Genomic DNA, 15761 nt, shown 5'->3' with positions numbered 1-15761 from the left:
ACAGTCTATACAGTATACACCGCCTGATCGCCCGCGTGTTGTGTGTATTGTAATATTCTGCACAGCATACTCTGTATTTTCCGTAGTACAGACTAAAGAGTATAACCGTAGAAGATTTACAACAGACCTTCTGCCGAAAAACATACCTATCTGTTATACAAACTGTTTTGAGATTAATAAATTATTATTATTACATACTCCAGAAAATTTCAAGCTGACACGGTTATCCCGGAATCAGGAAGCATCAGATCTCCCATTTCCGGCAGCCGGCTCTAATCAGCAGCCATGTGTCGTTAGCGTGACCTCCTGGAAGCGGCAGCTATACCACTTTCTGATACTTACGCGCTGGTTGTTGTTGTGAGTCACCACCGAGGACGTTGATTCTGCTTTTGAACAGACTTCGCGGTTTGCACTGTTCAAAGCTACTTAAACTTTTTATTTCCGAGATATTCCCGTATTCTTACTGGATCTTTTACGCATTAGGATAGAGTTTCTACCATTTTTTCTTTGTTTTTGTGATTTGTATTTGTGCTCGGTATTTGTGGTTTGTGTTAACGTTAGCGAAGATGTCTCGACAAAAGAATAAGCAGAAAGCCCAAGATGCAGACGCGAGCCTGGAAATCGTTGAACAGCAGCCACAACAACAGGAAGAAGAATCCGGAGATGGAACTTCGCAACATATTTCTGTGCTGAAATCTCGCGTAAATCTGGGAGAAAAGGATATCAGAGCTTTAGTAGCTGCTGGTTTCAGCACTGTTGAATCTGTTGCCTTTGCTCCTCTAAAACATCTACTGACTGTCAAAGGTACGTGGTTGGTTATGGAACGGTCGTCTCGTGACTTGTTGATGAGTTTAGTAATCTTCCCAAACTCCTGGTTTCTTTGATTTTGATATATAAAAAATTATGAGTTAAGTCATTATCACTTAATAGGATGTTTTTAAATTGAAATTCATTAACGCAGCTGTACTCGTGCTGATCCTGCTGTCTCCCAATGCTAAGACAGCTACGAGCCAAATTCACGTTCAAACACGTTACTGACACTGCAACTTGCCAGTACTGTATACAATACATCTACCGTAAAAGTTCGGTGAAACAGGGACGCACGCAGTTGGGGTTTGTGATACCCTGAAATAATGTGTTTACTATGAAAGATCTACATATTAAAACTAATAAATTATTTTTAAACATAATGTTAATTTGATTTTTTGTACGGGATTGCAGGCATTGGAGAATCCAAAGCTGGAAAGTTACACGATGAAGCCGTCCAGATGGTGCCGATGGGTTTCATGACGGCCACGGAAATGCACGCCAAACGCCAGGAGATCATCCAGATCAAAACGGGCTCGGTGGAGTTGGATAAACTGCTAAATGGTGGCGTGGAAACCGGATCCATTACCGAGATGTTTGGGGAATTTCGGACAGGGAAGACGCAGCTGTGCCACACTTTGGCCATCACGTGCCAGTTACCCGTGGATATGGGTGTACGGCTAATTTCGATTCTTTGTGATTTATTGTCCGAAAAGCGGATCTTGTAATTTTTAACAATTTTGCAGGGTGGTGAAGGAAAGTGTCTGTACATCGATACGGAAGGGACTTTTCGGTAAGCTGCGTTTATTCATCACTTTATCTTTTTGCACTGTCCGATTTTCGAAAGTCTTTTTGTTTTTTATCGTAATGTTAATGTGTATTAGGTACCCTGGCAAAATTAGTTTATTTTATTACTTAGAGGCTGATTGTTTTAGACCTGAGCGTTTGATCGCCATTGCGGAACGTTATGGAATGAATTCTACTGACGCATTGGAGAACGTCGCGTACGCCAGAGCTTACAACACCGACCACCAGTTGACACTTCTCCAGATGGCTGCCGCCATGCTGGCCGAATCCCGTTTCGCCCTCCTGGTGGTAGACTCCGCTACTGCACTGTACCGGACGGACTATTCGGGCCGCGGAGAACTGGCAGCTCGCCAAATGCACCTGGCTAAATTTCTGCGCTTCTTAATGCGACTGGCCGATGAGTTTGGAGTTGCTGTGGTTATTACGAATCAGGTTTGTGAAATTGTTGTAGATGTTTTTGAACGTGGATTATACCCATTTCATGATTAATGATGACGTACTGCGATGATTGTGTAGATGGAAGTAGTTGTTTTTTTTAAATCTGCTTTTCTCAGGATAGATAAAGTACAGATAAAGTGCAGATAGATCAAAAGTTAAATATACATAGATAACTGACAGTCTTGACTTTACGGATTCTCTGTTACTGGTTGGTCGTTTATTGCTACAAGTCTCGTTGAAACGATCTCACAGTCAGTTATGTTATGGTGAATTGATATTGATTTTGCGCCTGCGTAACCTTTATTCACATTATTTAGTACTGTTAATTTGGGAAGGTGTTAGTTGCGCAAAAGCCTTTATGCCGTTTCCGATGCCAGTCGCGCTGTAGCCGTATTTTCTTACTCTAGGTGGTTGCTCAAGTGGACGCCATGGCTTGTGGTGGAGAAACTAAGAAGCCCATCGGCGGAAACATCATTGCTCATGCCTCCACCACACGGCTAATGATGAAGAAAGGGAAAGGAGAAAATCGCATCTGCAAGGTATATGATTCCCCGTGTTTACCGGAAGCCGAAGCGAAATTTGCCATTGATGTTGGCGGTATCGTGGACGCAAAGAAGGATGACGATTGAGTATTAGATCTCCTTACCGTTGCCAAAGTACGTTTTCTCTTATTGTTCCTTTATTCCGCTGTCTGTATAGCCTTTACTATAACCGGCCTAGCAGGTCCGAAGTCTTGGTCCGAAATTTTATTCATTGATTGATATTCATATGTAAAAAGCATTATGTGCATCTCACATACTGTTCTCGAGAAATTGTCGTTGGACCTTGTTGTTTATTGTTTGGAGAATAAAATACTGACGTTTCCTGCGAGTGGGGTACTAAATTTAGTTTTCATCTAGCGATTACAAAATCCCTCGAGATTCATGATTTTCGCACTTTTTTGTATGCATATGCATATCAGGTGGCGTTGAACTGTTTAATCGCAACTTAATCTATTTCCGGCGTGGAGTGTTTGAGTATCCGTGACTGGAACAGAGAATTTTCGACGATGGAGCACTTATGGATACGACAATGGCCGGGACGATCGGATGAGTTCGCAGCGATGTAATAGCAACATATTGCCCATTAAGTGGGAAATAATTTCAACCATCAAGAGAGCGATAAGCGATCGTTTCTAACCGTCGCGAAGAGAAAGCACCATAACGTCACCAGACCCTGTTTTCCCGACAGCAGTGTGCCGTACAAATTAGCGCAAACGCTTTGTCAGATGATTTCCAATTTAGTTTTTGCACTCCAAGCCGATCGGCGATTACCGACGTGTAAGGTTTTCTGTTATCCCTGTGAGTGACAGAGATCGACTCACCAAAATGGGATACTGTTCCTTTATGAGTGGGATTACTGTTGTTGTGTGAGGATATTTGGATATTGCGCTTTTTGGATTTTGTTACCCGCTGGAAATTCATTCCCTGCAGATATTTCGATTTGGGACACTGACGAGGTATTTTATGACTATTGACTACCATTTAATTAACTTCTCTTTGCAGTTATACAGTACAATAAATACTTACTCTTAGATTGCGCTAAGCACTTTCCTGGCTGCGTAGTAAACTGTATTTGTTATTTGCTATAATACAAAATACAACCGGTGCGCAAACAGTATTAAGAGAAAGGTCATGGAATACGATAACATGGAATACGAGAGCATCATAGCACGCAGGCGCACAGTGCCAAGTCACTTGCAATTCAGTTATGCAATTCAGTTACTTCCTTCGTTAATTTAGAATTCGTGTCGAAAGCAGTTTAGAAATTCAGTCAAAATGTTTTACCAGTAGTATTCGTACAAGTATTTTCTTGCTTATGGCATTCGGTCGCCAGCGAGTTTCACGTTGGAGATCAGAATTATAGTGGACATTGGACAGATAAATTTATACTGATACGTGCAATCGTGCATACTATATGTGCCTTTGACTATTTACCAATATACAGAGTACGATTTATTTACACACTTTTATTTGGCACCCGATATTTTAAGCAATGTTTGCCTCATGTTTTCACGTACAAAGTACAAATACTACATATAGGTATACCGAAGATTATTAAACAGTGTTACGATGTATTGTACAACACAATTGTAACTAACGGTATGAGTTTCTTGCGATGCGTTTTGCAAAGTGCTTCGTTAATTAGATCGGCTACATGCAGGATCAGTGACAGTCTTGAATCTTGATATTTAATTCTCTACGCAAGTTTGAAAGAATTATGTATTTCACATTCTATGGTACACACATGAGCACTGCGAAATGCAATGAAATGTTTTGCCTTTTTAATTTGCAATTGTGCTGTGAGATCCTATATCCTGCATGGGATCAGTTGTATTTTGGTGTGCTTTTGAGCTGCAGACATCAAACATGTAAGGTTGCTCATACATAGTTAGCGTTACCGCGCTATTGAAGTTTAATCCTGAATCAGATTCGTGATACGGGGAAAAGCCGGGAAGAAAATGCGCGGGCTATTGGTAAAATGCTTTGTGTGCAGTGCGTAATATTTCGCTGCCGCACCGGCAACAGTGCCCGCGCGCTTGAACGACATGATCCACATATTGCCGGCGTTTATCAACGCCTGTTTTTCGCTTAATTCCGTACTAACTTTCGTAAATTACTGTAGTGTATAGCAGTGTTATTACCGTAATTCGTACCACAAAGGTTCGGTTTGCAGAATTAGATAATTATGCTAATACGAGTATATATGACGACATTGACGATTGCAGGGTTTGCAGTTGGTGGTATCAAGCAGTGCGCGATTACAATTTAACAGGACTTGGTGTGATTTTTGGTTGTTCACGTCTGCATTAAATGAGGATGGTTTTCATTCCACCCCGGAAGCGTTGATTTCCGCTTGCGGCAGTATGCATCCAGCGACGATATCGATTGCAAATGTATTTTTACACATTAGAAATTTGTTTGTAATGTCTTTCTTTCCCCAGTGAATGCATCCTTCCCCTGCATTCCCGGAGCCGGGAAGTATCCAGTTCTGCAAAGCGTATAATATTGTACACACACATAACACACCACACAGCAGTGTCTGCGAAATGTACCGCACAATTGCAAAGCCGATTTATTACATTTTTCCTGAAAATTATTACCGGCACAATAGCGCATTGATACGATAAAATTCAGACCGTATTACGTATATATACCGCCTGTATGCAATGCAGTATTGGCACATCAGCAGCAATATGTCCATCGCTATCCACGAAAAACGATCAACTTTATTTTGCACTTTGCAGCCACAGCGTTTTAGCCGTATGGACCGTTAGCGATAAAAACGGATGGACGGGAGGATTGGTGCGTAATTCGACGGTAATGGAAGTCGGGAATTCGATTAATGATAAAACGGAATAGTCAATAAAGTGCCATCCTCATTAGATTGCGAGAAGAGCTGCTGTCGCGGCCATTTGGCCAGTGGTGGTTATATGGCATTGTACACGAGATCCACTTATTAATTTATGCAACGCTCCTGCATCATCACCGATCGCAAAAAGCCGATATACGGTTGCCACTTGATTCTCGTATATATGCCAGAGCGCTCGCGTTAACCGCTTCGGCAATCCATTTTTGTTGTAGTTGCGGGGATCTATGCGTTCCGAATGGCCGGGAGTTTTGTTGATGTTTGCTGTTTGATTTAGAAAGTTTGATCAAAGATCAATGATTACAAGACAATGAATTTGGATGGTTTGATTTAAAACCATTGATTTTCAGATCAGTGATTTTCAGTCAATGATTATGAATCAATGATTTTCGAACACCATGATTTTAAATCAGTGATTTTCAGATCAGTGATTTTCAGTCAATGATTAAGAATCAATGATTTTCGAACACCATGATTTGAAATCAGTGATTTTCAGATCGGTGATTGAAAATGACTGACTTAAATATTTTGATTTTGGATCACTGAATACAATTAACTGGTGATTCACTGGTGATTGTATTAAATCAATGATTCATTAAAGACAGACCTGCAATCATTGATTGCCATTCATTAGCTTGCCATCAGTGATTTTCAATACGTAACCGTCGCCGCGTGCAATGGAAACCATATTCAGACTTGGAAAAGTTTTCACGCTTTACAAGTTCCGATTCCTATCTACCGATTCCAATAAATTTACTCCAGTAAAAGGTTTAGAAATCATTCAGAGTGATACACACAAATAATGATATGTTGCAGTGCTTCACATTTTTAATTATTTGATGAAAAATGCGAAAAACAAGTTAAAACGAAGTTCTGTATATCACCATAAATTCTGTTATACTGTAAAAGAAGAAAAGGATGGCATTCTATGCAAGCGAGATAATATAAGTGTTCAGTGATCCGGTCACGAAAAACATAAAGCTTTACTCCAGGCAGGACATTAACGGGTACTCCAGGATGTACATTAAGTAAGACTGACCAGTGATAGCTGAACATTAAGCTGTACTGCAGGCTTTCCCACTAACTAAACTTACGAGCTAAATAGTTCCATTGAGTTATTCGCACACATGCCAGACGCATATCGTTTTATGGAGAAAAATTAGCTTTGTCAAGCAGTGTTTTTTTATAGCGGGGTGGTCTTTATTCTTATCGTTTAAAAAAATGTGAAGTTAGTATTGCAAATCGTCCAATGACGCGTCTGTGCGCACTTCAAAGACGCCACCCATTACGCATCCGAAATACTGAAATTCGGTGAAAACTGAGCGCTGGCCCGCCTGTACGACATCTGCGTTGGCAATAAAGAGTCTTTTATTTGCTTTAGTTTTGAGTTTACAAAGAGTTCACAAAATAGATTGTTGATATTTTCATGTGCATTTAAGGTTCAAAATCGTCGAAATTAGATTTGGAATTTTTAGAACACAAACAAAAATTACACCGCGTTCAAGTGTTTAGTGCTCAGAATCTACAGCGTACTTTGTGCCAGCTTCAGCTAAATCCGGATATGATCAGCCAAGCTAATAACCACGCGATGCAGCATGCCCGCAATCAGCGCTGCAGAAGATCGGTATCTCCGATGCGTGATGGGCGGCATCTTTGAAGTGCACAGACGACACGTCTGGGACGAAATGCCATACTTAATTTACATGTTTTTTAAACGATAAAAATAGAAACCAACCCACTACAAAAAATTTTTTTCTATAAAGCGATAGGCGTCTGGTATGTGTGAGAATAACTCAATGGAAATATTTTGCTTGTTAGTGCAGCACAGGTTGAACTACAGGCCTTACACAAGGTCATACTACGGGCTATACTACGAGCTGTACTACAGGCGGTACATTAGGCAAACAAGTTCTGTACACGCCGGAGTATAGTTAAAATGCAGAAGATATTAGTTAAGCATATTGAATATTTTTTGTAATTATACTTAATCACATTAGAAATAATTTGAGGCGTAAAATTGAAACCGGTAAACTGGAAGCATGGATATATATTTGATACATGAAGACACAATTATTAATGAATTTTAGCACTGCATCGAGCCGAATTAACAAATTCATAAAACCAGAGACGCGGACAATCTGCAGCTTTCAGAAAAAAACACTTTTGTCTTTAGTTTTTTTGCAAAAAAGTGTTAATAGGGTGACTTATATTGCGCTCAGAAAAGTATTTAAGAATTCAGATGCATTACGTTAAACAAATCAACAATCATTGCGATGGGCTGCCTAAATTTTTTTATTATCCTAAATTCTGTGTGCTATTACGCTATATTTGTTTTTCTGATGTGATAAAATACAATTAAGAAAAATATTCAAGATGCTTAGCTGATATCTTGTGCCATATGGCTATAGTGCGGCCGACCCCGGCGTGCTGGTTTGCCTCGCTTGTTTGCCTAATGTTCCTGTAGTACAACCTGCAGCACAGCCCGGAGTGCAACCTAGTGCATGCCCTGCAGTCTAACCTGTAGAGCACCAAGTTCAATTTAGCAATACCATTAGCATTATTTATCGTACAGCCAGCAGTACATCTCAATGTACGACCTGTTGTAAAATGTTTGCTTTCTATGATTCAGATACATGTGTTGCTTTCGTATTTGTTTAGAATGTTGTCAAATTTTCTTGCAGAGCATTACAAAATTTATCCATATATACTGAACGGAGTTTTTTTGTTTTCGAAAAGTAAGTAAAAATCTATGTGCACGCATTGTTATCATTTTTATGTACATTACTACAAAAGGATTAATAAGCTTTCTAAGTTAAGATGTTCAATTGATATACATATTGCTTCTCGTCGATTTTCAGTTTGCCAGTTAATGGAAGATGTAAAAGCAATGGTGGTTGTTATTTCATCTTTGCTAATGAAATGTCAAGTTCTTATCCAGAAGAAAATGTATTATTTCGATATTATTTTAGTTGAATGTCACAAGTAATACATCATTATTATGCTAGAATTAAAGCTGCACTAGCAATTAGTTATCTGGACTCAGTATTGAGTAGCTGTGCGCAATTCGGATTGGTTGGGTGGTAGTGAACAGGAGTGCGCAGCCGTTTTAAGACGGTTTTCTTGTGCCGCAGAGTCTACGGTGCACTGGATACCAAACATTTTCGTGTTTTCCAAGTCCGAATAGCGGCATCCAGTGCACGCGGCGACGGTTGCGTATTGAAAATCACTGATGGCAGGTCAGTGCAGGGCAATCAATGATTGCAAATCAGTCTTTAATGAACCATTGATTTTAATTCAATCGCCTGTGAAATGTATTCACTAACCCAAAATCAAGCCATTTAAGTCAGTCATTTACAGTCACTGATCTGAAAATCACTGATTTCAAATTCATGGTTTTCGAAGATCATAGATTCGTAATCATTGGCTGAAAATCACTGATCTGAAAATCACTGATTTCAAATCATGGTGTCCGAAAATTATTGATTCATAATCACTAAAAATCACTGATTTCAAATCATGGTGTCCGAAAATCATTGATTCATAATCATTGACTGAAAATCACTGATTTGAAAATCAATGGTTTTAAACCAAACTATCCAAATTCATTGTCTTGTAATCATTGATCTTTGATCAAACTTTCTGAATCAAACAGCAAACATCAACAAAACTCCCGGCCATTCGAATTCCATAGATCTATGCCTGCTTTTGGTCGAAGAAATGGATGGTTTGAGTTAGCTAATTTCCAACTAAGCCTCCAAAGTACAAACCAGGGGAGAAAAAGATCAATACCAGAAAGTTGGATTGACGAGGCTACTTGGATTGGCGCTGGCAACCGGAATCGACGTCGCGGCCCGAATTGGGTGCACAGCTGCCTGCTTAATACACACACACAGTCTATACACCGCCTGATCGCCCGCGTGTTGTGTGTATGTGTTAGGGGGATATTGGGTGTGTGGTATTATGCGGCTATATGGCGTTCAATAAAATCGCTACTAATCCGTTATAAACTGCTGTATGTGAGCGCAGATGGTTGGCATTACAAAGAGAACGCGGCGCCGCGACCGGTCTACGTGTGTGTGTGTGTGCCGACAGTGACGAACGACGAAGCTGTACCGTACCATTTGTTATCCCCCACCATTGTATTTCCATGCGTTTTGTATGGAATTCTCTATTGCCCACTATCCCATGCTAAGCCCGCTCCGAGCAAACACTACAAACACTAGAAAAACATTATGTCCCAATATCCTAAGAGCGGCGGGACGGCAAGTGTAAAGTTTAATCTTCCCGTATCGCGCCATTCCAGCGTGCCAGCCGCCGCCGCACAATCCTCGCGCACTAATCAACGCGAGAAGCCCAATTCGTGTGTTCTGGTGTACATTGGTACGATTCATCGTGATTTACTGCAGCACCAGCAGCAAGTTTCTTCATCGGCCTATCCAGTCAACAGTGCCGCTAACAGTCTACAGCAGCTGACGGAAACCGGTTTAGCCGATACATTTATCTCTTCATCGCCACACGCCGACGAGCGTGAGCGACTGCTCGGCAGTTTGTCCGCTACAACGACCATGTCCAGTCGTTTCTCACCTGCCGTCGACCAGAATCAGCTGGTACGGCATTTTCTCAAGACCCATCCCGAAGTATCGGAAGCACTGATTAAAGAGTTTCTGATTGAGCATCCCAATTCCGCCGCCAAACTACTGCGGATCTTTCGTAGCGGGAAATCAACGACTGGCAGTAAAGGCAACAAGCAGCGACGCCAATCAGGCACAAGTTTACCCAGCAACGCCAGCGGTCTCGTAAATGGCACGTTGACGGGTAACGAGAGCTCCGCCGGCGCTCAGGCTCAGTCGTCAGCATCATCATCCAGTGTACAGCAGTTGACAGGCAGTAGTAATAGTGGTAGTACAGTCGCACCAGCAACAGCCGCTGACGAAGCAACTGCCGTGGATGATGATGAAGATGGGGAAATTGCGGATGACGACGGGGAGGATGCACTGGAGAATATACGCAGTGTAGCGCAGGAGATTGTCAGGAAGAAGAATAATCTGATTAATTACGATCCCACCTTGGCTTCTACCTGGTCCAATAAGACCAACACCAACCGCAACCTGGATGCCAAACTGAAGGAACACCAGCAGTATCTGGCCGAAGTGGCCGCGCTGGACGAGAATGAGCTGTTCATGGAGCTTATCCGTGATGTCGGTAAGTGCAGGCTGCTTTTTTCCCTACGGTTAAGTGATGGGGAAAATATTGGCCATTTTGTTGACTGGCCATCCTGCAAATGACGTTTTGCTTACAGCGGAAAAGTTTTCGGTGCAAACTTTTTGCAAGAGGTTAATAGCGCATGGCTCGATGCGATCGCTGTAGCGTCAGGCGTGTAATGTGAGACAGTATACAGTGAATTTCCCACGATCGACTTGTGGGCGGAAGATGTGTGTGTCTCGGTTGCGTCGTGTCTCGTGTTTAAGAATCGAGTTGTGATCAAGTGCCATATCACTTTATTATGCCTTTAATGTGTCATTCGCCTGGAGATCTTTTATAATCCGATACCAAATATAGCACGCAAGCGTATGTTAGTAAACAGTCATCTTCATATGCGGCGGATAATTCTTAGCGTCTCCCAGCCGCGAGAGTGTGCAAACACTGCCGTGGATATCAATCAAAAATGCACACCGTAAAATTGGCTAAACCTGATAAACATGCGAGCCCGCATTGTTAAGGATTACGAAGATTATTTCCCCAGTTTTAATAACAAAAATATATTTCTGTCAGTGTTCAATAATGCAGATAGGTAAATGGAACCGGCCTTTCAGTGCGCAAAACAATTTCGGCTTTTGATACATTGCGTGAGTTGTGCTAATGTGAAAAATGATGGCCCATCATCAGCATTTATCGGATTGAGAAATTTTTATCACCTGCTCTGACGACATGCTTTTCGTAGACAATTGTCATTTTCCTTTGCATGCGATGCTGCTTATGACATTTACAGAATTGCAATTGAATTTTAGTACGCTGTCTTATAGAGAGGTAATTTTTTGGCCAAAGAATTCAGATAGTTTGTATTATGCTGCCGGGAAATTTTTGGCCAGCTGTTTTCCGACCGTAAATTTGACAGTTAGCAACCTTGACATAGTGACAAAACGAAGAGGACAGGTTTTCTTGAAGATGGTTGTATTGGTTGTTTGTGTTTTGGCTGTTATGTTTTTCTAATCATGTGATATTATTGATATGCGTACGAACTACGAAGCATATTATGCGATTACTGCATTACGTGAAATTATTGTCTCTGACGTGCTTAAAATTAGCAACAACGTTGCTTCATGTTGTCAGCAGCAATCACAAGAAATTTCTGTTTTGCGGGTAATTAGTTTAATTCTGCAACCTCATGTGCAGTTTTTGCTGCATGGATGCATATTGTTCATAATCCTAACTAACAGAAAACACTCACAATTAGTTTCTTAATTTACGTAATTGCTGAACTTCGATAACCTATTTGGAACAGGACTTTAAAGTAAACTTCTATAACAATCATTTTATAACAATTATTGTATTAGTACGGCTACACACATAAAATACAGGATAGTAAGCTAGCGCTGATCCAGTTTTAACTGCCCTCCTGTTCGTTGCTTGTAAGATTTCTGCAGTTACGTACTTTCCTAACAAATACCGGCTTAAATATTACCGTAGACGCTGACCTATTTTATGAAGGTAATATTTCACATCTGTGCAGCAGCGAAATTATTTACAGCACATATGCAAAATCATACGGTAGACGTAGTAGGATCTGGTAGCAAAGATGAAAAGACATCGTGCAGGCATGTACAGGCTAACGGAAGTAACAGCTACCGATTTCCCGATTATTGTAATTATGTGCTATACCTTGCAGCAATTCCGGCTGTTAGTTGGTATAAGCCAATGAGATCCCAAACAGAATAGATCTAGATGTCTTTATAGTGACCGCAAGATAAAGTCGGTCTGCAGTTTGAAGCTTCTAGTAGAGCTAGTTTCCTTCCGTTTTATACATCGATAACTTTTCTATCCTTTTTAGATTGTCTTAAACTCAGACAATCTGCATTCGATAAATTTTATTGAATACCCTAATTGCGGATGTAGACTAAATGATAAAATGATAATTTTGTCATAGAGCGATAATGTAAAGCAAGAGACGAGAATTAGCACAACTGCGCAAGCTGCGTTCCAAGATTTCACGCAGTACATAAAAGTTTTTTTCGAAGACAAATCTTATAATTCATTCATGTGGTGCATTGATAAGCAACATGCACCATGCATTATTTGTAGCGATTTTACTTTGGTGCATGTACTAGCGGAAGTTCAATGTCACGTTGTGTTGCAGTCGACCATTAAGGACTAAAAGTGTTAACGGTGCATTAAAGTGATTACGCTACAATCCAGCGAGACAGTCCAGGCACACGCGGAGCGACTTATAGGGCTTAACCAGCCTGGATTTAGGGGATTGCAGTCGTAACGGGTGGGAATGCTGTATCATGCCTGCGACTGTCGTTTGGGACACAACTGCAAAATTTATCTCTGTTCCCAAACCAGCAAACACTCGTTGTAAAATGTATGCGCGTGACGCACGAACGTTTCACATAAGCCACTCAGGAACGCTGTTTTATTGAAAATTTTATTTTTTCACGACTGAGAAATAAAATGTTATTGCTATGAAAAATAATATAATATAAGAAATAGTCCTACTGTGGTGACCTTAGAAATATTTTTGTCGGGAATTTACGATCTTGTGTTCTGTAATGGTATATAAGTACGAGTATGTACACAAGATAATTTTTTCTTTTTTCAGTGTGGAGTAAGTGGCTGTTTTGTATCCAAGATTAGAATGGCGATGTACCGGCATTTGGCTACTTCCGGTTTTTAGTGGAGATGTGCTGTCAGGGTGTTGTATGTCTTTCTCAAGTTAACATATAGCTTGTTCACGGCATAAAAAGAAAATCAGTGTTCGACCAGACGGCTAGTTTTTCGATTTATCCAAGAAAGATATTGAGCAAGGCAAGGCGAAAACGTCTGGGGTTTCTTAGAAGCACTTTTGATGTTCTCGCACTGAGTAGTGTTGGGATACTTGACGATCATGATCTCGTCTTACTGGAGCTATGTGTGCTGGCTGTTGTTACGGCTTGGTGATACATGGGAGTAGCAAAGTTCAATCCACATGATTGATTCCATTGAGGCATTTGCCGCTAGGCTGATCATATACCGTGTCGACGCTCTGTTGTGAAAAGAGTCCAGATCCATTTTTTTGTCCCGATGATGTGTTATAAAAACGTCATGAAAAGTGGGAACACTCGTGCACAAACTTCGTGAAAATGAAACTCGAATTGTTAACAGTGCAGTGAACTTGTTTTTCTTATTGAAACATCATATTTTATTTGAAAAAAAGCGGTTCTGCTTTCTTTGGAAAGTAAGTGTTGACATTCGCCAATATAAAACAGAATTTTGACTTTACTAAAATATCATTATCGCATTTTTGTAATATTTGGTATTGCACAGTACAATAAAAAATTATGATGCAACGGATTTTCATTTCGTTTTTAACAGTAAATGAAAACATGAAGTATGACCGTATATTTGCAGATGCAAAACGTATAAAACGATCGAGTTGCTCTCTAAAGTTTTATCTTACGCGTACGAATTACCAAATTCGTGACAGTTTTCATCCCTCTCACCACGTTCCCTACGACATGGCCATCTAGCGTTATAAGACAAATAAACGAAACTATTTATTATGTAATATAATCCTCATGCTGACGCATTTTCTGCCTGGTTGCAGCTAACGAGCTGGACATGGAAGTGTTATGTTTTAAAGTCATGACAAATGTGGTGACCCTGGTGGGCGCGGACCGGGGCAGTTTATTCCTCACCCGCAAGGAAGGCGGCTTGAAATTACTTGTCAGCAAACTGTTCGGTAAGAGATTGATGAATACCCTGCTGTAAGTGCGGTGTAAATTTATTATCTGTCGCACAGCTTACTTAATCGTTGGGTGGAAAAATCGTATTAAGACATTGTAAAAGAAGTGTACAAGTCTCTCTCTGTATGGGCTAATTAGATGTCACCGCCGAATCGACGGCCGCCGAAATCATCAAGTCCAAGGAGACGGAAGTGATTGTGCCCTTCGGCAAAGGAATTGTTGGATCGGTCGCGGAAACCAAACAGTCAATAAACATTAAGGATGCCTATTCGGTAAGTAATGGATGAAATATGTAGAAGAGGTTTGCAGTCAAACGGCCCACGGCAATATCACTTACACTGTAGCGGAAAACAGTTCTTTCCACCACTTGTCGCTGCTGTGCTGGCGTGCAGCTGATCTTGTTGTTTTTGTAAACATATGGCAAAATGAACCCTATAGAAATAGAAATATAGTGATACGGCTCTTCATTTACTGCATCAGAATTTTTTACTTGCTGTATTATGGCGGATAGTAAAATTGTGTACTTCAGTATCACTTATTGTTAAATAATTATGCGATTACTTACGTTCAGTGCAGTTCATTAACACCAGTTGCACCACCGGACGATGCGTTATCATAACGCGCTTAAAGTTTTGAAAAACAAGAGTACGGGACTTCATAGATCATTTCATTCTTTATTTGGTTCGAAAATTATATTTGCGAAATGTGTTTTTACTACTTTTTGTTATACCGATATATCGTACTTTAGAAAACAAAGCCGAACCGCTTAATTCCTCGCGAGTACACATAGAAAGCGCGCTGAGATATGTGTGAATTAATTTGGGCCAGTTGATTGTGAAACAGAGAATTTTTTGGTCGGCTCCGGAAGAGAAAGAACGTCATTGGGGATTCATTGTTGATTTTGTTAATCATGGCGCTTGCATTTCAATAGGTGTTCATTTCCGTCACTCTTGTAACAGTCGGCAAGGGGCTTCGATCTGGTGGGCTACTCGAGTAGTGATCCAATTATGGAGATTTTTTATCAGCTTAAAACGAGCCGGAACGGATAGTCCGCCTCTGATTAGCACAGCTTTGTGCTCGTTTTTTGTATCGTCTTTCTTCGCGCAGCAAACCTTAATTTCTAATATGTTCTTTGGTGGAAAGTATTCATAACAGTTTCATAATGCTTCTCTTAGTTCTCTATAAAGTACAATAGGGAATTTACCTAACAATAAGTTTGCTGTCTCATTAAATGTTGTAATTTGTTAATTTTTCAATAAGGTAACAACCCTAGCTGGTATATTTTAACAAGTTCACGTGGATTTTATTTGGTGTAATAAATAACTCTCACAAAAGAATTTAAAGTTTTAGGTAGATTAA

General features: G+C 40.4%; 2 protein-coding genes across 2 annotated transcripts; both read left to right on the top strand.

Annotated features, from left to right (window-relative positions):
• The first annotated feature begins 376 nt into the window (after positions 1-376).
• LOC129587728 (DNA repair protein RAD51 homolog A-like) lies at positions 377-2915 on the top strand. Its single transcript, XM_055481605.1, has 5 exons — positions 377-804; positions 1222-1481; positions 1554-1600; positions 1743-2046; positions 2460-2915. The coding sequence occupies exons 1-5, from the start codon at positions 567-569 to the stop codon at positions 2679-2681; spliced, it is 1071 nt and encodes a 356-aa protein (XP_055337580.1). The 5' UTR covers positions 377-566; the 3' UTR covers positions 2682-2915.
• Positions 2916-9156: 6241 nt separating this feature from the next.
• On the top strand, positions 9157-14674 carry LOC129587808 (cGMP-specific 3',5'-cyclic phosphodiesterase-like; the record flags this gene model as incomplete). Its single annotated transcript, XM_055481730.1, has 3 exons — positions 9157-10662; positions 14264-14398; positions 14541-14674. Coding segments are annotated over exons 1-3 (1239 nt in total), but the record flags the coding sequence as incomplete, so codon positions are not given.
• Positions 14675-15761: the final 1087 nt, after the last annotated feature.

Source organism: Paramacrobiotus metropolitanus, unplaced genomic scaffold (genome assembly GCF_019649055.1).
Source record: "Paramacrobiotus metropolitanus isolate TYO unplaced genomic scaffold, Prichtersi_v1.0 Parri_scaffold0000026, whole genome shotgun sequence".
Classification (NCBI taxonomy): Eukaryota; Metazoa; Tardigrada; class Eutardigrada; order Parachela; family Macrobiotidae; genus Paramacrobiotus; species Paramacrobiotus metropolitanus.
Note: the sequence above shows the minus strand (reverse complement) of the source record. Positions and strands in the feature narration are given on the sequence as shown.